The sequence below is a fragment of the Bradysia coprophila genome, chromosome X (genome assembly GCF_014529535.1).
Source record: "Bradysia coprophila strain Holo2 chromosome X, BU_Bcop_v1, whole genome shotgun sequence".
Taxonomy (NCBI): domain Eukaryota; kingdom Metazoa; phylum Arthropoda; class Insecta; order Diptera; family Sciaridae; genus Bradysia; species Bradysia coprophila.
In genome coordinates, this window is record NC_050737.1 from 8,499,476 (window position 1) to 8,520,610 (window position 21,135).

General features: G+C 33.2%; 1 protein-coding gene and 1 long non-coding RNA gene across 8 annotated transcripts in view; both read right to left on the minus strand.

Annotated features, from left to right (window-relative positions):
• LOC119085649 (diacylglycerol kinase theta) overlaps window positions 1-3,801 on the minus strand; it is a 38,533-nt gene extending 34,732 nt beyond the window's left edge. For 6 of the 7 annotated variants that reach the window (XM_037196093.1, XM_037196089.1, XM_037196094.1 and 3 more), the window contains exon 1: window positions 2,955-3,801. In XM_037196093.1, the coding sequence (XP_037051988.1) occupies window positions 2,955-3,066 (112 nt within the window). In that variant the 5' untranslated portion in view covers window positions 3,067-3,801. The remainder of the gene's footprint in view (window positions 1-2,954) is intronic. The other variant, XM_037196088.1, reaches the window with a different exon arrangement.
• A 3,642-nt stretch (window positions 3,802-7,443) lies between these two features.
• Window positions 7,444-19,847, minus strand: LOC119085727. The gene is made up of 2 exons (XR_005089340.1): window positions 19,270-19,847; window positions 7,444-7,906 (listed from the first exon to the last, which is right to left on the minus strand). It is a non-coding gene; the product is annotated as an uncharacterized LOC119085727 (long non-coding RNA).
• Between the last annotated feature and the right edge of the window lie 1,288 nt (window positions 19,848-21,135).

A 21,135-nucleotide genomic window follows, 5' to 3' on the forward strand; every position in this document is an offset into this window, starting at 1 on the left:
CATGATGGAATCTCATTTTATGTTCTTTGTCGTCTGGTGGAAAGTTTTGTTTATTATTATCATTAGATAATGAAACCAACATCATCGATGGAAGATAACTCTAGCCATTTCTGATAGCTGGCCCTTTTTTTAACGGAAGAAGAAGCACGGTATGCAAAAAAAACAGTCTCAGTTACATCCTGATACTCCTTAGATCTATCTGATTCCTAAATTTAACGTTTGCATTTTCGTCCAACAAAATCTTTCCCTTCCCTCAATTACCAATTATTCAACAAAGATATTGAAAGTAGACAACGAAGTAAAAGATTTGATATCACAGTCAATCGTAACTCATCAAGTTTTCTGTAGCAACTGTCTTATTATAAGTTTTATTGGCTATTCCAACAGTGGACACAACTACTCCCATGAAAATGTGTACTTGTCCTAGCTTGTACAGAGACCATTTCGGATGTGCTAGCTTCCCATTTTGATAAACTTTTATGTGGTGATAAATGCCAGATGGTTAAGAAAAACAGCTGAAAATAAACAAAATCATTTGTTTCACATACTCTGAGGGAGTGATTGACAGTATCAATGAAGAAAAATGTGGTGATAACCTACGCGATAATATGCAGAGCAATGCAGGGCAGATTCTATAATAATTCATGGCGTTGGCGTCAGATTTCCCCTTTCGCTTTTAAAGTTAAGAATGCATTGTAAAACATCAACCATCAGTCGCTCGACCCGTTATTGAAATAACTATACAAAATGTTGTCAATATGTTTGCCACTAACATACCCAATACACCTGAATGTGTGTTGTTGGCTGTATGTTTTAATGAAAGAGGGATTAGTCGTAGTAATTTGAGTAAATTCGAAATTGAACATCGAGAACAGGAACAAGAACTGATGTGCGACCACCTACATTAAAAATGACTAAATACCAGATTAAAACTAGTTAAAACGAATGGATCAACAAAGTAAGTTGCTTTCTAATAATGATTTAACTAGCGTACTCTAGAGTATCTCTCAGATAATCAGTTAAGTAGGTAAATACGGTTAAAGATTACTTGAAGTGAGGATCTTTTTCAACTCAGAGGCTGTAGAAGAAAAGGACCGCCTGAATTGCTATGCATATAATATTTGAGGGGGCTACAAATTTGTAAAACTGGGAAAATCGTAAAGACTTTATTTCCACTACATCAATGTGAACTGAATATTTGATCAAATCATCGGAGAATCAAGTCAAATAAGAGAAGTGAAAGCAGGGTAATAATCAGTCGAAGTTCAAAAGAAGACCCTGGATCTGTAGTTATTTGCTCCTCCCCAGCAACATTTAAAATTTAATTTCAAGCAAATATAACTAATAGAAACATTTCTTCGACTTTCGACGGCAATAATTTGTAATCGAAAACGACTTCAGGAATTAATGACAAGCTCTGACTAATGATCTTAAATGTGTGTTCAAAAAATTGAAGTAAAAGATTTGAAATCAATCGCTTGAAAATACTTAGACCAAATGGTAATAGTAATAGATCCAATAGTAAAACTACACATATTCTCACCGTCTGTGAAAGATTCATACACATTTCATGAATCTACAATCAAAATACTATTCTTCGTAAAAATGGTAAATGAAACCAAAATGGGAAACCCGTACCAAAAACCACTTTTGATCTACAACTGAGGAAACCCGACCGAAAAACCACTTATGAAATACAATTACCAACTTCATCAAATCCACCCAGAGAGTGTTCGCATAGATTTCTAAATTAACCGAATAAATATTTTTGAGACTCCTCGCTGCATCTTATATCTGTTTGTATCAATGTCACCAATATCTTTGAAAAATATTTACGAAATTCAGTTTCAGGAGAAAATTGTTGGAAAACAAAACTGTGGAAAGGGAAAATGTGTACATTGACGATGGGGCTTGAAAAATGGGTGAAAAATATATTTTATTGCCTGTTGATTGAGAAAATCATAAATAAAAAGGTTTTTCTTCTCTCCTCTCTATCTTCGTCTGCTATATATACGAAATGAATGCGTAATTAGGTTCGTTAATATTGCAGTTTCATTAAAAATAGATACAACCGCACCGAAAAAAAAACCCATCCAAAACAAAATTTCCATTCCTAAAGTACTGAACTAATAAAACAAAAATTCTTCAAGAAAAAACGAAAACATTCCGAAGAAAATCATTCAATTTTCAACTTTGTAATATATGCATAAACCACAGTAAATGTTTCAGTTAGTGTAATAGGTGTGATAATTGTAAATCTCTGAATATATATAAAGATACTAAAAACACCTGACACAGAAACATAAAAAAAATTGAGAAGAGAAAACTATTTGTGTATGTAAGCGTGATTTCGTCGTTGTATACGGTGCAAAACGACCGAACTTTATATTGTTTTTCGAAACATTTAAATTTCGATATGAAATTAAATAGACACCTGGGTTTGATATTTACAATATTGTTGTTACATCGAACACCTTCCGCTGATGGATGGGTGGTGTTGGTACACTACACGCAGACATTACAGAAAAAAAAATTCCACCATTTTATCAGAACTTGATGCTGGAATTTTTTTTTTGTATTTTTAGATTCTAAGCGCACGTATCAATAATTTGTTGAGATGCTATACATATGTGTGTACAAAAAAAAAGAAAATTTTTCTTTACATTTTCCAGAATTCGAATCAAATAATCCGGATTGGAAGTTGTACGTATTAAGTGGTAAAAAAAATAACACAAAAAATTCATGTTATAAATCCACTGAACAAGTTTATAGATTTTCCAATGTTTTTATTGGGAAAATTTTTCGCCTAACAGTACACATTCAATGTCACACGCACTTTTCTCTACCGAGTTTATTGTTGCATGGATTTGTGTGTGGAAAAATTGTCGCATTTAGAAATCATTCATACGGCCATACGAGCACAAATTTTTAATGGAAAATGTTTCAGTTTCTACCTTCACAAATATATCCCTGACCAATCAGCCCCCATAATAAGTCGGAACAGTGGTGGCAATAAGTTGGCTTATGAAATGTCTTCTTTCCAAACGAATGTCCACCATCCGCCATTTTGGTATTGTTATGTATGGTTCCACGATTCAGCCGGTCGTCGAGACTCTCGCGACTCAATTCAAGTGCGGGTGACTCGATACGGCATCATCATCCATTTTTACACTTTTTCACGTTTTAATCCATCATAGTGACATAAAATTGTTTTCTGTAAGAAAGACACTATCGTACACCACTTAATTTTTTTTTATTATGAACAAGCACTTTTTTTAGCACATCCGTTGTGTGTAGGGAAAAACCTCCGCACAACACACCTTTTAACGGGTGTTCTACTTCTTAGTCTACACACCACTGTCGTTGCCGTTCAACTTGCAAGTACTTGGATAAAAATTTCTCACATCGATTCTCTATATTCCTACCGATTTCTATGCATTTTGTTGTTGTTATTTTCAGCGAATTTTCCATACGAAAACAGTACGAGTAGTCGCCAGGGCGTTAGTGGAAAATGCGCATGTATTCGAATCATGCGCACCGGGATGACACTTCAAATTGTTCATTTTGAATTCATTTAGCCACAAAATAATTACTCGATTGTACAATTTCGTACTAATTTCAGCAGGATAGGTTAACATGGATGTTTGCTGCTGTTGTTTTTATTTTAAAATGGTCAACAAAATGTAGTCAGCAGTAAATTATTTCGTTCAAAATTCTTCATGACTTTTTCCTGGTTTAATTTTACAATTTTTAAGTCAACTCAAACCGTTTTGATTTTATTCCTACCGATTCCAAAAAAATATTATACGCGAATGGTTTTAACATTTTTTGTACCGATATGAATACCGATCGCATTGCAAGGAACCCACTGCTGGTAACAAAACAGTGTACAAGGAAAACCAACATCGGAAAAACCACCGGTACAAAATGATTTTCATGGTGTATCAAATCAGTCAAAAAACTCTTAAAGGGTAAATGTGACGCAAGTCCTTTATTTTACTTACAAAAAAAGTGATATCGCTGAGGGTGACGCATTGTACGCAAAAGTTTTATTAACAAAAAATTGATCCAAAAATTTTTTGAAAAAAAGTTTTATAAAAAGAAATTTGCGTCACAAGTGCCAGATGATTCGGCTTTCTTCCTTGAAAATTCTTTCAGCACATTTTTTAACCATTCTTCTAACAATAGTTTCCTCAACATCTGCCACTTGTGAAGCAAACTTCTTTCTGTAAAACTTTTTTTTCAAAAAAATTTCGGTCAATTTTTCGTTTTGCGTATGGTGCACAATCCGTTACCCTCGGAGATATCAGTTATTTTGTAAGTAAGATAAAAGACTTGTGTCACGTTTACCCTTTAATCTTGGAAAAATTCACTCTTGCCAAAAATAACTCAAATTCATCGAAAAATTCGATGGAAGTTAGGTAGTGCGAAAGGAATCATCTGTCATCCCAAAATTTAGGAACCAACCTTGGAACACCTCACTTATATCGAAAATAACCCAAATCCATCGAAAAATCCGATGGAAGTTAGGAAGTGCTAGAGGAGTCATCTGTCATCACAAAATTTAGGAACCGAACTAGTGTAAGATAATACTTAATGATCCACATAATTTCCTACAGCAAACACATCCCAAAACAACACACACCTTACACCACATTACCATCAATATCATGAACCATAATATAAAACACAAACATATACAAATTGGCTTTTATATGGTTATATTTTTGGGCCATTATTAGCCTATAACCAAAACTTTGAAATTCAATATCTCAGCTCATTGTGATAGCTCATTGAACTCGTTGGGGGTCGTTGGGGTAAAGGTGGAAGTCAAAAAGTTGCTGTAAATATGCTCCGCCGTCTCCAAAAAAATTGTTTTAAACATTTTTGGTAGTGGACTTGCGTTACGCCCGCTTACTAACGAGCTAGCATGATTATTATTGAAATTTTGTCTTTGTCAAGTTGACGTACCTGGTATACACTGTTCGTTAGTAGCAGTTGCGAAGCGTATTACAAATAAATTTTAATTGGTGACTCATGAATAGCTTTCCTATAGTGGAAGCTTCTGTGTTACAGCGGAAAATGTAATACGAGGAAAAATCGTATGATAGCGCTGCAAAAACAATGTGAAAATCTTATTTTTGAAGAAATCATCTACTTGTTTATTACATTTGTTGTAGGGTGTAACGATAACGAAGCTAAGCTAATTGCAATTTTTGTTTTTTGTAGCAGGTCATTTTTCAACGTTAATCAGAAACACACATTTACTCAAATAGAGACAAACAGATGTTCACAATTTATAATGTTTCACGATTTTCGCATATTTCGAAAATATATCAACATTGAAGGCTGGATGGAAATTACGGTTTCCTAATTCCGGGTGAAATAAAGTGCATTCAGGCCGGACTATTTTTAGGAAAATGTCCTCCCACATAGTCCCTAATTTTCCCAAAAATAGTCTTACACTGGCGATTTTGATAGAACTAACGAAATGTGATAACTGTGACATTCTTAAATTAAAGTAAATTCCTGACAGCGCTGCATATTCATATTCACTAGAAAGTGCTCATTTACTTTCACTTATATACTTACATTCTTTCAGTATTTCGTAGAGGTCATTAACTAAGGTCCTCTTAGATACATGCTAACTTCCTTTTCAACTAAAATGTGTGTTAAAGCCACGGGCTGGACACTCTGTGCATTTAAAAATGAAGAATAGCATGAATAGTGTCAGGCCCGGGGTTAAAACAAATGAAGTAAAAGATTTTGTATCACCGAACTTACCTTTTAAGACAGCTGAAAAATATTTCAGAAAAAAAATCCTTTCAGAGATGCAAGACCAAATTCATGAAAGGAGAATTGACAGTTGCTCCACGTGATGAACATGATGTTACAGTTGTATGCACGAGCCTTTCCATATTTCAAAGTTTTCATTCATAAATATTTTTTGAATGGACTCTCGCTATCGAATGCAAATATGCGTAAAAAAACACGCTCATAGACTGCTGTTAGAGAGCAGTTTGACTACGTACAACAAACCATTACGATGACACATTTCATATTCATTCCTAATTTGACGCTATTGAGCATTTCTCGGTTATCCGGGATTTCCACATAGACCCACACTGTATATTGCTCAGGTCAATTTCAGATCTTGGAAAATAAATTGAAACATCTTGCGTTTATAATGATTCTGATTTCAAAGGGCCCGTATACGGATACGTGAACTTCATCTTCAACCTGACATTTCAATCTGAATTAGCAGAACGACTCTTCATAGATTCCTCTTAATCGAAATATTTTTGGAACACAAGGAACTATTTCTGTAATATACATGTTTTGTCGTCTCATTCCGCTCAGACCATCAATTCCGATAATTTAAATAATTGGTGAACTTCAAATTTGAAGTCAATGTCGTTCTAAAAGACTTTTGTTGGGTGGTAAACTGCAGCTATTCAATGGTACATTAAATTGAAGTATACAGAAAATTTCGCTTAGAGTTCGCGTTGTTCGTGAAATTTTGCTAATATTTGTCTATATAAAGTACTGATGGATATTTCCACTTACAAGTGGTTTAGTACAACAGAAACATACTTATTAGTTCGGATTGTTTCATAAAGCAGTGTCGTAGCTACCATTCAACACTGTTATAACTTGTCTGCACTGACTAAAAGAATTAGAACCTAAGAAAAGTTACATTAGCGAAATTGTGTCACAATTTTGACAGTTATCTTTATCTATATCCATCCACCCTCAATGGTTGAACCGCTTTCTAGCACTTTTATAAGTTTAATGTCCGGTGACATTTAGGACAGATTTCGATTTTTACTAAGTACTTAACGTAAAACTTGGAAATTATAACTTGACTCTCCGTATACTTTGTATGGAGAAGTTACTTATTATTTTCAAGTCTCACGTCATCTCATAATTTTTATGAGTGAAAATCGCAATCTCCCTAATTACTCAATCACGAGAAAACTTTTCTTTATAGTAAAATCTAGTGGGTTGTATCATCCCATCTATATGAAAATAGGACACTGGAAGGAGTAGCATATCTTTCTTGTAGTGGAGTCTGAGATTGTAGACAATGCTAAATAGACGATGCAAAACCTACCTTCATGTGATTCTTCGAATTTTTGACGTCCACTCGTTTCGTGTATGTCACACCCTGTTTCTCGCTGTAAGGCACACGCATGTAATGAATAAATCGAATTGTTTCTAACATACAAGGACTTCTAGGGATTATTCGGAATCCTTCCTGGCTGTCTTTTTGACTAAACATAAAGATAGAGCACCAATTAGTTCATTGCTTTGCGACTTTAAATGAACTTTAATTAGTAGTCTTGGCTAGAATAACTATTTAATTTTAACAACTTAGTCTACAGAAATGCAGGTCCTGCACCATTCTAACTGAATATATGAAGAAAATGAACAATGAGGGTGTTCTACGTAGAAAACAGCGGTAATTTCTCCAATAATATTATTTATTTTACAATTTTTTTTTGCGAAACAAACAAAAGAAGGGAAAAAAATTTAAAAGCTGTAAAAAACCAATAATTTGTCAACATAAACTACTATTGATGGCAACTCCAATATTGATACAAATTTCTCGTTTTTGTTCGATATTTTTTGTTTGATCCTTATTATTGAAATACTAAACATTAATTGCTTTCTCCTTTGCAAGCTACGCTTTACCATGTGTCTTTTTTAAATATTTTTTTTGTTGTTGTTGTAGCTTTTTAAAATCTTAATACTTTTATGAAAATACAATCATTTTTTATCATTGACTTATCCGTTAAATTTATGTATATATAGGGCAAAGTGAAAGGAATTAAATTCATTGCAAATACTAAATGTAAGTTTAACCGAGACCGTGATCATCGAAAAATCCTTGTGGAGTTTCGTCCTGTAAGAAAAGAGACAAATTTTTTATTTCATTCAGGAAAAAAAAGTTGTTCGTTAAAATGATTGTAGTAATAAAAAAACGACGACGACAAATCCATTACAAACGACACGAAAAACTGAAAACTGGGTAAATGTTAAACGAGAAAAACATTAACGAAAAAAAAAACATCACAAGGTTTTCTACATTTGTTTCTTGCTTTAATTTTCATTGCAAGAAAACTATTTTTTTTAAATAAGAAAAATTATTTGCTCGCTACACCCCCGGAAAATGAGTCATTACTTCATTGACAAGAGCGTTTGAATCCATTTCCAGAGGGCCTAGTGAGCACAATAACTTGCGTAATTGTTTCGTACTTATTTTTATTTTGCATTGAATGGTTACAGCCCTTGTCGTCAGCTCTGGCTGCAACTCTCACACTTGTCAAGTTTAAACAAGGGCGTAATCTACTAAGTACTCAAGAACATTAGGTAAAGTCACTTTACATCCTGTTTTTTGAGCGAAATACCTCACATTTATGTTGAAAAATGGTGGAAATGACCTCTGTTGTGAGTATTGACCTCGGCAGTTGCCTCGTATCAACACAGTTCAGAGAAGAAGCATCAATTCCATCATTTGTTTCATTCATGTGTAATGCGCTATTACTGCTGGTATCAATCATTTTTGTATCGAAGTTTACTTCTGTTGAACAAACCAGCTGGTACGCACGTGTAAATGACTATTACACCACAAAAAAGGTTTTCAATGGGATACAGTCAACTAAATAACAATAGAGACAATCTCAAAAGTCATATTAACTTTAGAGAAACGGCTAGTCATCTACTATCAATAGCGATGTCAAGAACAAGCGATGTGTTTTGCCGAAAGTTCTCTTATATATAACGAAATTTATTATAAAAATATTGACGTAATAGATTGTGTAGGAGTCATAATAACTTAATAGAAACGGCTTCTCATCCGCTATCAATAACGATGTCAAGAATAAGCGACGTGTTTTGTCGTTGATACACTTACATAGCGAATTGTACAGTAAAAATATTGAAGTAACAGATTTTGTAAGAAATACTTAATAGAAAATGTGTTGCGCTACGTTTGCCGTTTCTAAAAGCTTAAAAGTGAACCGGGTCATTGTGATTGAGTCGGCTGCAACTATATATACTCGAAACGAAGAATGTGTAGGAATTCGTACCTACAGCTGTTTCAGGCAAACGTCGATACAAAATTGAGTGTCGCTCATTGTAAGATTTTTTTACCTTTAACACCAAAAAAATGCGTGCACTAAGTTTGCATAATTATAAATTTATGTTTGAATAGATCTCTTTTCACCAAAAAAAAAATAATTGTTAAATAAAATTGTACAACCAAGCAGTATATTATTATCGAAGCGTTTTTGACATGGTAAACTTACCCTACATTAAGCAGTCAAGATGAAATTTACGTGTACATTTTTACATTCATGATAAAATATTTGTTTTTGTGTTTGAAAGCTGTTTGAGCGACTGGATTATAATGTAAAAGCGATTGGTGGCAGTTCGCCACTTTTTTGTTGGTTGTCTCACAATACAATTGCTTTTATCAAATCAACCTATTCCCGAGTGCACATATTTATACACTAGTAGTTAGACCTACACAACCAATTTAATTTTTAAACTTCATTTGAATAGCTTTTCTATCCCTAGCCGATGGCTTTATGCGTTTGGTTCGTTGAAAAATTATTGTTTCTGGTACGTTGTTGGCAGCGGCATTAATTAAGAAAATACTAAAAAAATGGAATAGTCCTTTCCTCCTCGGATTTTCAACTATTATTCTAGTACAGTCGACGTCAGTGTTTTGACAGGATATTACTTCAGCTATTTTTCAGCTGGTTCAAGCATACAAACAAAACTGTTCACTGTGAAATAGTTACACGCACGCGCGTGGTAAAACAGCATAACATATGAGTTGTTTTGTTTGTATGAGTAAACAGCTGAAGCAAATTCGTGTCTACATTTCACTAATTTTTCCTGTAATTCAAACTTGTCTTGCATTTTCAAAGTTTTGTCAGGCTTTTGATAAGTAGCTGTGCTGAGCGAGTACGAAATGTCGATCATGAAGGTCAAAAAAGTGTACCAAATGCAAAATTTCTTAACTGTGTATGGAAGCCAAACTAAAAATTCGTTTGCGCTGCAACGTCAAAACTAAACGAATGCTCTAAATTCAGTTGCATTAAGAATTAATTTACGAAATGTGTATACGAATAAAATATTTAACTTTAACATGATTTTCCACTCTAATACCTTCAATATAGAAGGAGAAGGAAACACGAAAACATACAATGCATAATGCAAATAAATTTGCATATTGCATCGGATATTTTGTATGACCTAAATAGGAGAAGATACATTTTCTTCAAAAAACGCAATATACTCAGAGCCGTTACATTTAATCTACTGCACATGCGTATAACAATACTATGCCTCTTAGTACTAATATAATGTCAACGATAATAAAGTTGGCTGATTTTGTGCGCAGGCGTATTACGATACCCATGTTCAAAATGATCAACCCCAATGTCCAGTAGCATTGTGTTGTTTATTTTTGTACATACACTTCCGCCATTCTCCAACATAAAATTTAAAAATGCTTTTATCGTCTGCATTAAATTTGTTTCAATATTTGGCTCTCTAGTGCATTGTTGAAATAAAATATCCGACAACTGACAATTTATTTCAACCATAAATTGAATTGGATTTTACATTTTCCTGAAATGGAATGAAATAAACAATCTAGTGCCAGGGTAGCAATCGAAAGAATTGACTGTGGTTGGTCATTTCTTTGGAACGATAAGTAATAAATAATCAGCTTGATGAGAGACTGACGTTTATTAAATTTATAAGATTAGAGCGGTAGTTAAATTGGCAGTGATGCTTGAGGTATACCTACACCATGTGTTGTATTGATAATACATCTCATTTTATAGTTGGGCTAAAGGCTCTTTCACCTTTTAAAAACCTATTGCTGCCGCATTCTAATGTCACAATAATACGTTATTTTGTACGACACGACAAATGATGGATCTCATGGTTATTATTGGTCCACGAGATTGAATTTTAGCCTCGATTTCAGCAAATTTTCCCTGACCTTTCCTTTAATCTTTAAGGTTTTCCTTATAGTCAAAAGCTGTTTAGAAACTGAAGCTCAAATGTTTTGTTTAATTATGTTACATTTCGAGTTCATTTTGTTATAGAATTACTAATGTCAGCGCTCTATTACTTGTTTGTGAACCAACTAACATTTCATCGATAGTTTACCCTAGTAAAGTTGGTCCAGAAAATAAAGTGCAAAGAATGAAGTACTGAAAACATTGTGGCGCTTCTACAGGCCAACGGAGGTTTTCGATAGTTTTCAAACCAAACAAATTAAACGCAGGCAAAATTGTGAATTAAAAAAAATCTTCCTATCCACCCTAAATCATACTGAGAATTTTCCGTGCTTGTTATCTAGCAATTATTCCAAATTTGACAATTTCCCATATACCCTGCTTAATATAACATCCGCATCAAGCTATAGAATAATTTATTTACATGGATGTGGTCACTCAACAAGATTAACATGTTCAGAAAACATCCGTAAAGTTTGGTACACCAAGACAATACGATCCGAATGCTTTACAGAAGAACTTCATCGTACAAGTAGCACAGCTGTAGTTTTGGATAGGTACGGTTGATAAGGTTTAAAAACGTTTTTTATCAATTAGATGAGAGTAGGTCATAGCAGTTTGTGCCGCCGTTTTGGAACATTTTTGGAAAATAGTCAACTAGAAACGAAAATAAAGTTTTTTTTTACACCAAAATTGTTCTAGAAAATTGATTTTGTTTAATTGCTCTATTTCTTTCACTTCGTTTATCATTCGCCTGTATGCTTGGGAATGTATCTGTATATTCTATATCACATTTCCGCTTCCGTCGTCTCAAATTGAAATACATATAAAATCATAGAAACAACACACTGAAAATATATTATATAAAAAACGAATAAAGTTTTGTGTATATATAAATAAAAACCTCTTGAATAACAATTATTTAACTTTAAAGTACGAAAATAAAATTCCTTAAAAATAAAAACAAACAAAAAAAGAACTCTCAATAAAAAGTAAAATAAAATTAGAAAAAAAAATATTTCATTGGTTCCGATTATGTTCAATTTATAGTAAATTTAACTAATTTATTATAATAAAGGAGTCATTACATTAGACAACAGATGCCATTCGATAATTGCATAGAATGGAGACCTGGCCAAGTATTGAGACGGTCACCGTAAACAATAAAGTATACAATATGAAGCGTTGCCCTACTTGTTCTTTGTCCATATAACTTCTCGTACATCCTGGGAATGTTACCTGCATATTGTGACATTTTTCTGCTACTTGTATAATTCCCCAGTACATGCGGACATATTTTTCAGCCATACAGGAATACCGAATGGGGTTCGAGTTGACCTGTTTCAATTCAGGTTGACCCTAGCCGTATTTCAACCCGAATCTGAACTAAATATTCAGTTTCGAACTGAACTTCGTCTAACCCGAACCTGGACTTTTACTTTCGGGTTATATCAGAAAATTTTCAGGGTAATCCGAAATTTTTACACCACGAATCACAAATCTTCACATCTTGAAAATTTAAGGTTCGGATCAGGTTCGGGTGAAATCTGTAAATGAATATCAGAACGTACAACGTTGTGTGTGCGCAACCAAAGTATTATCGTAAGTCGTCAGTGTTTACAAACCATCGATTTAAACGGATCAGAACAATAAACTAAGCACTGTTGCAAGTAAGATCGGTAACTGTCTGAATCAAGCTGATCCGTATGATGATAATACGAAATTCGCATCTTGTTTCGTGGTGACAAAAAAACGTGGTAAAGGGCAATCGACAAGCCTTTGGATCTGCATTCCGACCCATTTTGAATTATTATTAGGCAAGAATAATTTCACTTTCAACATTAACAGGTTGTTTTTCGAATTTTTAATACAGAAGAAGGTTGATTTGATGTTGATTTCACATTTTTTAGTGTAGTTGGTATCCCATAACGGACGTCCGAGATTTTCTTAGAAATACCTCCCTGTGCATCTCACACTTGCGCTGTGATAAAACCGCAATTCCATTTTCAGAAATTCCAGGTACTATTTTTGGGCAAACAGTTTCCCATATTTTCCTAAATTTTCCTTCATTTTCCCGAATTTTCCTAAATTTTCATTGTTTGGTTTTCAATAATTTAAGTACTTGCGTAATAACAGGCGCTGTCACCCTTTCAGTCATAACCCTCTAGAGAAAAAGCCAGACAGTCTTCTATCAACAAGTCACTAATATTGAACCGAAATATGAGCCTACATTTTAACCTCATAAACAATTCGACCGTCACTGGAACAACCTTATTTATTCAAGCTTATGTTCCATCGTTTACGGTAGCACGGTATTTTTACCAACGTTAAAACGCCCAAATAGTTTCCGTATAACTGTGGTGACTTCCGGTCATGGAATAATTTTCGCGATTATCTCAATACTTGGCTTGAGGCCAGTCCACGAATGCAACAAGTGCATCATGTACTTATATAAATAGCTTACAAATTGCATGGAAATATTTTTACTAAACCAGATTGGCGGAGAGCGCTACTATAATCTAATTAAAATAATTTCCAGTAAGTTTTTAAGTAGATAGCGCTGTATCATCCCTGGTCAAGTTATTTCAAATGCATTTTGCACAGTAGTTGTATACAAGGCTTGAAAAATGCACAATTTTGGAACGTATAATTGTTGTTGTGATGTGTTGTAAAATAATTGTAAAAAAATAATCATCTCGCGTCTACAAATGACCCCTGAAGTTATATTATGCGCATTATAAAAAGAAAGGTACACAGGATGTGAGTCGCTCAAACTCAATTTCTACAATAGTCCGATATCCTTTAAAGCACCTTCGACCGCTTCGTCCTAAACAGAAAATTTGGATTCATTGTAAATACAATTATTCTTCAAAGTTGAGTTTAATTTTATTAAATGCTAGGTTTATTGATATTTACACCATGTACAGCGTTTCTTTTAACATTTTGATTAATAAGCATGAGTCTGATCTGCTTTGTTCAGTGTGATTTGAAATGAAATTGAAATTGGAAGATATTTTTCAGATAAAAATGTTTTGTTTCACTAGTAAAGTCACAGATTTACAATGGAGTGTGTTATTAGAAATTTAGGATTTCTTTAGGGATTATACAATTTTTCCTATTTTTCCGTCAATAATAAAAAATATAAAAATTTTGAAAGAAGTCACTTCTATACGAGGTTAGTTCATCTGTTAAAGACAACGACTCATGAAAAGCGGCAGGCTTTAGTATATGCTATCTCTCATATAGGAAAATAAATGTTAGGACAATTGAAGTAATAGATTTCGCATTATATTTTGTGCTTGAATAAAAGATGTAATATATAACTATATGGATTCTGTCCGCCTTGGAAATATTGATAATAATTAGTTTTCAATATCAACATCGTTTTCTAACAAATACGAACCCTTCCCCTTTCTTCAGCTAACCTATTGAGTTGAAACTTTTATGTTGATAAAAAAAATTGCTGCACAACCCTTCAATCAATGGTTCATACTAGAAAGCCATTGTCAACGAGTAATCTATGTTCAAATTATTAAAATGGAGTTCAGCCGGCTTCCCTTATAAAAACATTTTCCGATCGGAAATTAATAACGAAATTTTCTGCTCATTAACAATCAGATTATAAAAATCGCATTTCATTATGTTGGTGATTATATTGAGTGGATTGTGAGTTTCAATTTAGTCAAACTAGCACAGCTTTCATATTTAGAAATCAACTCATTTATTATGTATTAGAACTGGTAAAGTAGAGGGACCGTCTTGGGAAATGTGGTAAATGCATTGTAAATAATGAAAACGCGAATAGAAAACTGTGTATGTGTGTAAATGCAGGGAATTTTATGGGTAAATATCGATTAGAATATCGGCAATTAGTAACTGAATGCAGCAAATGCTGAAAGTAAGTCGATTAGGAAATGATTGGTAAATGCTGGAACACAGGCTGTTTTTCTATCGATAAATATTATTTTGAATTCTAATGCCCGTTGACTTATAATTAGGGAAAATAATAATTTTTATTCAAAAACGTGAGGTAAAGTTAACTTTACTTCAAGTAGCCAAAACTTTACCTCAAGTTTTTAAATAAAGAAACATTATGGCAAGACTTTACCATAAATAGTGAAACAACGGTTAAACATTTTTTAAACAAAAATTATCTTCCAAATCAATCAAAATGGGTGTTTTAGTACAGATTAATGTTCCTAAGTGAATGTTTTTTTTTTTTTGTGTGTGTTGGTGTTAATATGTACATTTCGGTGATCGAGCAACTAAAATATAATGGAAACGACCAAGTCATTTTCAACAAATAAAAAAATTTACGGAGTAGGGAAAGTAATTCAACAAAAATCATATAGATCACATATCGTAACTACAATTATCACAAAAAAAAAAAAAAAACGGAGTAAAAGTTTTGGTATAGACAAAATTGAAATTTCAATTTATTTACAGATGTTTCTCACAAGTAGCTACACACTTATAGAATGGAATCAATTATATATTCGGTTAATGTATTACATATACTTGGACTTGATCTCTATTCTAAATAAGGAAAAATTGCAATTCAAATCATAAAAAAATTAAACTTCATACCAAGTGCGACTAAGTTTTACAATTTATCTGATTGTATCGGGTTAATTTTAGATTTTTTGTCAAGAGTTGAAAATGATCCATTAAAATTGTTGATATTAAGGAAAAGTGCGGTTCCCGTTCGTTTTATTCAATTGTATTAGTTAGATCGAACGCTTTACAATTTAGAGTATGAGTCTGTATTATATTGGCCACAAGTGTTGACTATTCAACGAGGCCACAGAAACAGTTTTTCTAGATTTTCTGTAAACAAATCTTTCAATGATCAGGGCAGTAGCTTTTGGGAGGCAGGTGAAAGCAGTGCAGTTTATAAAAACGCGTTTTTCTTTAAATTAACCATATAGACATATTTCGGCGTCTGTCAGCCTACCTCGAGAAAACCAGGGAGCTGCGGTAATAGATATTTATGCTACTAGAACTGTAACAGGTATATATCGGTCTGAGGTGGATTAAACGGTTAGAGACGAAGTCTAGAACCTTGTTTCCTACATCGAGAACCGAGATACCGGTGTCAACTTCTAGTAGTGTAAATAGTTTTATATATCGAGCGACTTAAAGATCTCTTTCTCTACGGTAGAGAGATATTTAAAATTTATAAATTAATTTATTGTGATTTCCTATGATTTACTACCTCGTGATATTCTGAAGTCGGTACCCCCTCGGCTTTTTCGATAGATATTTAAAATTTATAAATTAATTTATTGTGATTTCCTATGATTTACTACCTCGTGATATTCTGAAGTCGGTACCCCCTCGGCTTTTTCGATACAACAAGATATTTTCTACTTAGATGTCAAATTGTTGAACAACAGATTTTGTTGTCACATAATGGTTATTATGACCGTAAGTCATGTCATTATACACATCGTGAGACTAATAAGGTCCTATCAAGCACCGAGAGTCATACAACGATTTATGTATCTAAAGTTTGCAAATCTTGCACATTATGAAGCTGAGTTGCATGAAATCACTTCAAATCACTAGTGTTAAATAAACATCTATTTTGAAGCCAAAATAAAATTTGAAAAGTTGATATTTCCAAAATAGTTATTTACCCAACGTGTGGAAAAGAATTGCCAAAGCATACCGAAGCCGAGGTTGACAACACATTCAGTTAACCCAAAAGTTGGGAACAAGATTTTATATTCGGTAGTGGGGTTTCTAAAAAAAAACACTTTTACGCACTAGTGCAGATATATGAAAATCCCACTGTTTTGATCGCACTGTTGTACAATGTACATAAAATTAATTTAGAAGATTGTCCCCTAATTGGGTCAGTTTAAATGGCCATATTCCAATTAATTTAGTGTCATCCGAGGAAAATATAATCCTGATTTCCATGTTGGTTCAACGAGACGTGACTAAATTTATATAAAATGTAAACTCGTCCAATTTCATTCGATAAACAATCGGACGTTATATTCACATGAAACGTTGCATTGGAGAGCTATCAATATTATGTTTTATTTCGTTCATAAATTAATACAGACATTGGACGAACGTAAGATTTTTCAAAAAAAAAACATCCATAAGCAGAATTCCAGATTTTCATTTTTCAAGAGTTTATGGAAATAAATTTCAATATTGAAAAAGGATATTCAGATCATATTAGTTGCATAGAGCTTGCACGAATGTCGATGTATTATTGATTATTTATTTACAGATACTACGGAACTTTTTGTGCAGTTCTTATTGTCTGGGGTCAAATATTTGCAAATCAACAATACAATCTCGTCTTTTTATAGAATTGGCTATCACACATTGATAGTCCAGCTGTCTGCTCTGATATTTCAAATTCGACTGATTTTTCGTATTTAACGGGTCGTCACGAGAACATAATAAACAGAAAAGAGGAATGTTGCGTAAATGCATTATAAAGTCGACTTATGAGCATTAAGTTATGAGTCTTGCTACGTCCTGTAAGAAGAAAGACTTACAATTTCAAATTTATAAGCTCATTTCTAATGAAACACGTCTCCCAAGGTATCACATCTTCTACGATCTACGAGTCATTCTGTAAAAACAAAACCCGCTTAGTTTCAGATGTGTCTCTGGATTAGAAAATTTCATGTCAACAGCGATACAGGTACACTAAAACACATCTAAAACTAAGTTTTCCCAAATACATTTGTGCTTAAATAATATACCGTATCAGCCCGTTTATTCAAATATTTAATTCATGTCTATGCTTAACAGGTGTCATTACTTCCTATTTGCATAATTTTTGCTTCACGGGATTTTGTTCCGTTACACGTTAACACACTTATTTTATATAATCGGATATGCGGGTAGGTTGACAGTTATTTTACTAACTAATTTTACTAAGGGTTCTGAATGAATAATGGTGCTATAGTGCAGCATTCAGACTTTCAAGTGGAAATAATTAGACAATGAAATTGTGCAGATAAAGCGGAAGAGAATACAGAAAGTCGGAACTTCTTGTAACTTTATAAATTATTATTTTTTAACTTAATCATTTAGACATTTTTTGATCAATGACGGTAATACTTACTGTGCCGCCAGAGGCAAAAGTATGGAATGAGGATGTATTTATGTGGTGACAATAAAGAAAATAATTTCAATTCAATAAGCACTTCCAAGAGTCGTATAGGCTCTTTCTTGTTCCTTCTTAAGGTGCAGTCGAGAGCAATGAAACTTAACTCTTTCGGTACTCATCTAAGTTCCGGAAATAGATTTTACGTGTTACGGCAATTTAAATGGTGCTTCATATGAAATATCCATTTACACTGCCTAATCACGTAAAGCACAGTACGTACGTGAGTCCAAATTTTTATTTTGATGAGATGGAATACTGGCCTCTCTTTCGGGTCGGGCTAGATCGTGCCCACTCGTCAAAATAAGAATTTGGACCAACGGATGTAATTTCCTATTTCCAATAACAGACAGTGTCATTCGACTGATCATAATTAGATGACAACCAGATTAACTAGAACTTACCTGCACATTTATCTAGGAGGTCATAAGAACGAAACAGATATTACAAATTGAGTTTAAAAGGACAACCCGTAAGGGATTTGTAATTACGAATTACCTTCTAATTTAGAAATGGTTGGTAAGCTCCGCTAAGTTTTGTCTCAATATTTCTACTAAACAAATGTTTTTCAATGTGCTCGTGTGAAACGACTTTGAGTATAAAAGCGTTTTTGTTCCGGCTTCAAATGTTTTGTTAAAAAAAAATGTTCGACACGGAGTATGTTGCGGTTCGTTATGAATTTGCGTTAGTATTGGGGGTGGTAAGTGACAAAATTAATATGGTTGCAGAATTTTCGTTTGTTTTTTTTTTTGTTTCATCGAATCAAGAATAATAAGTTGGTGCAGAGTGTTACATGATCTATTAAAAAAATGCAACTCAAAATAATAAAATAATTAAAACTTTTCACATTTAATAATTAGTAAATTCATTGACATTAATTTAACTTCCATCTCTACAAACATTTTTTCTTTGCTTTAATTAAATTTTGAATTATTAAATTTCTTTGGATAAATCTCAGTATTCGACCAATTGGAAATTTAATTCAATTTAAACTTTCATTTAAGTCCTTTTCAAATGAGTGCAGCGGAAAGAGGAAATTTTTTGTTTGTTTTTTATTTGTTATAGTTGAAAGAAAAAAAATAACTTAACCGATTAGTCAGGCAATGTGAATAAATTAAGCTCTGTAACTCTACCATGCTATTCAATTGGTTCGGATTCATGCTGAAACATACATGCAAATAAAAAAAATTTCTTTTTAGTGTTGAATCTTCTTGATCGAGTTGGTTGTTATCATTCATAAAAATCAAGTTGCCATAACATTTCTACCACTAAAAATAGCGAAATAATTTCAACTGGCAAAGATCAACAACAACCAACTTTATGCTGGATTCAGGTTTCTAATATCATTTTAAGCTTTTCATATGCGTATTGGCAAAGGCATAGGCGTAAATTATTAATCTAGATACAGCTTTTCTAGACAATTAAGTGACATCTACAGCTACCTCTGCATAAGCGTTTCAATGTTCTCTTTGATATATTAAGCTGGAAAAAACACTTAGGCCTCTACATGAGTTACTTAGCGACATGATTTTGTATGAAAGTATATTGAACTGGAGGAGTGTGGATCAGAGAATTTTATTCGACAATTGTGAATCACATACTTCAAACCCGATCTGTATTGACAAACACGATGTAAAACCGAAATTGAAACTAAGACTGATATCATACAAAGTTTTTGGCACATCATAGCCCCATCGGTCAATGTCATATTCATCATGTTACTTGATCATGTGCCTGGCAGATCAATTTCCTAAAATATTCCGACTTTACTGCCCACGAAATATATATTTTCTTCTTGCAGACGGTGTCTCCGGAGGATGTGTTTTTTCTCCACCATGTTGTGGTCTAGCACAAAAAGACAATTCAAGCGAAAGTAATTAGTAGAAGTAACTTCTGGTTGCTTTTCTTCCTCAATGACACACTCAACAACATTTCCATCTTTCATGTTTTCAGTTAAACCGATAGTGGAATGTCATTACATTTTTCTTATACTGGTGGTACTGCCTTCCGTTTGGAATTAATTTCGTACTCATCCCACGTACACATGCTCCAAGGAGGCTTTTGATGCTAGTCGAAAGTAAAATAGCTTAACAAATTTAATTCACCATTGGCAATGTAATAACATTATGAACATGTCTTCCCGACGGGTTTTTAGAAGTATTCAAAAGTTTGTAAATTCTCAGAGTAAATCGGCTACTACGAGCCGAAATTGCTACTATTGATTAAAACTTTGCTATAACTTAGTAATAAAATACAAAATGTCATTCTAAAACTTCTCGTCTATAAAACGCGCTTCACAGTAATCAGTAACTATTTACTTTACATGAATTGTAAAATGATATCTGAGATCTCGGTGTGGTAAACTAGGTCTCCAGTCTCCACATGAGATAATGTTTTACGATTCTACTAGCATAAATTGTTATTAAAGCAAAGAAACTCTGTTATTATACTCTATAAAGTTCGTATAACTGATTGTGTATAGTGTCAGCTGTAATATCAAAAGTACTGCAATGAATTATAAACTAAATTGTTCTACAACATGCACCGAAACGTTATCTATAATTTTTTAGTTTAGTGTAAATTGTCCACCTAATCTTTTGCCTACAGTAGAGTCAAAGTAAAATTTATCGATACAGCCGTGGAATTGTAACATCCAGCAATTTTAATCCAATTCTTACTGTTGATTCCACAAGCGATATCGATGTGGTATCGGATGTGGAATGAAATGAATTTTATTTGGATTGAAATTGTTGGATCTTAACGATTCCTGTCCTGTAAAATAAAAACAATAAAAGACAAAAAAAAATGTTTCTGTAAATTTTTTTGGTAAGTTTTATTGGTATAAAGTTCTTATTTAGTTTAGGTCATTAGTTTCATGTACTTGTGTCAATGCATAAAATAACCTAGACTAAGTAGAAACAAAAATAGTACGGAATGTTATGCACATACTGCCGT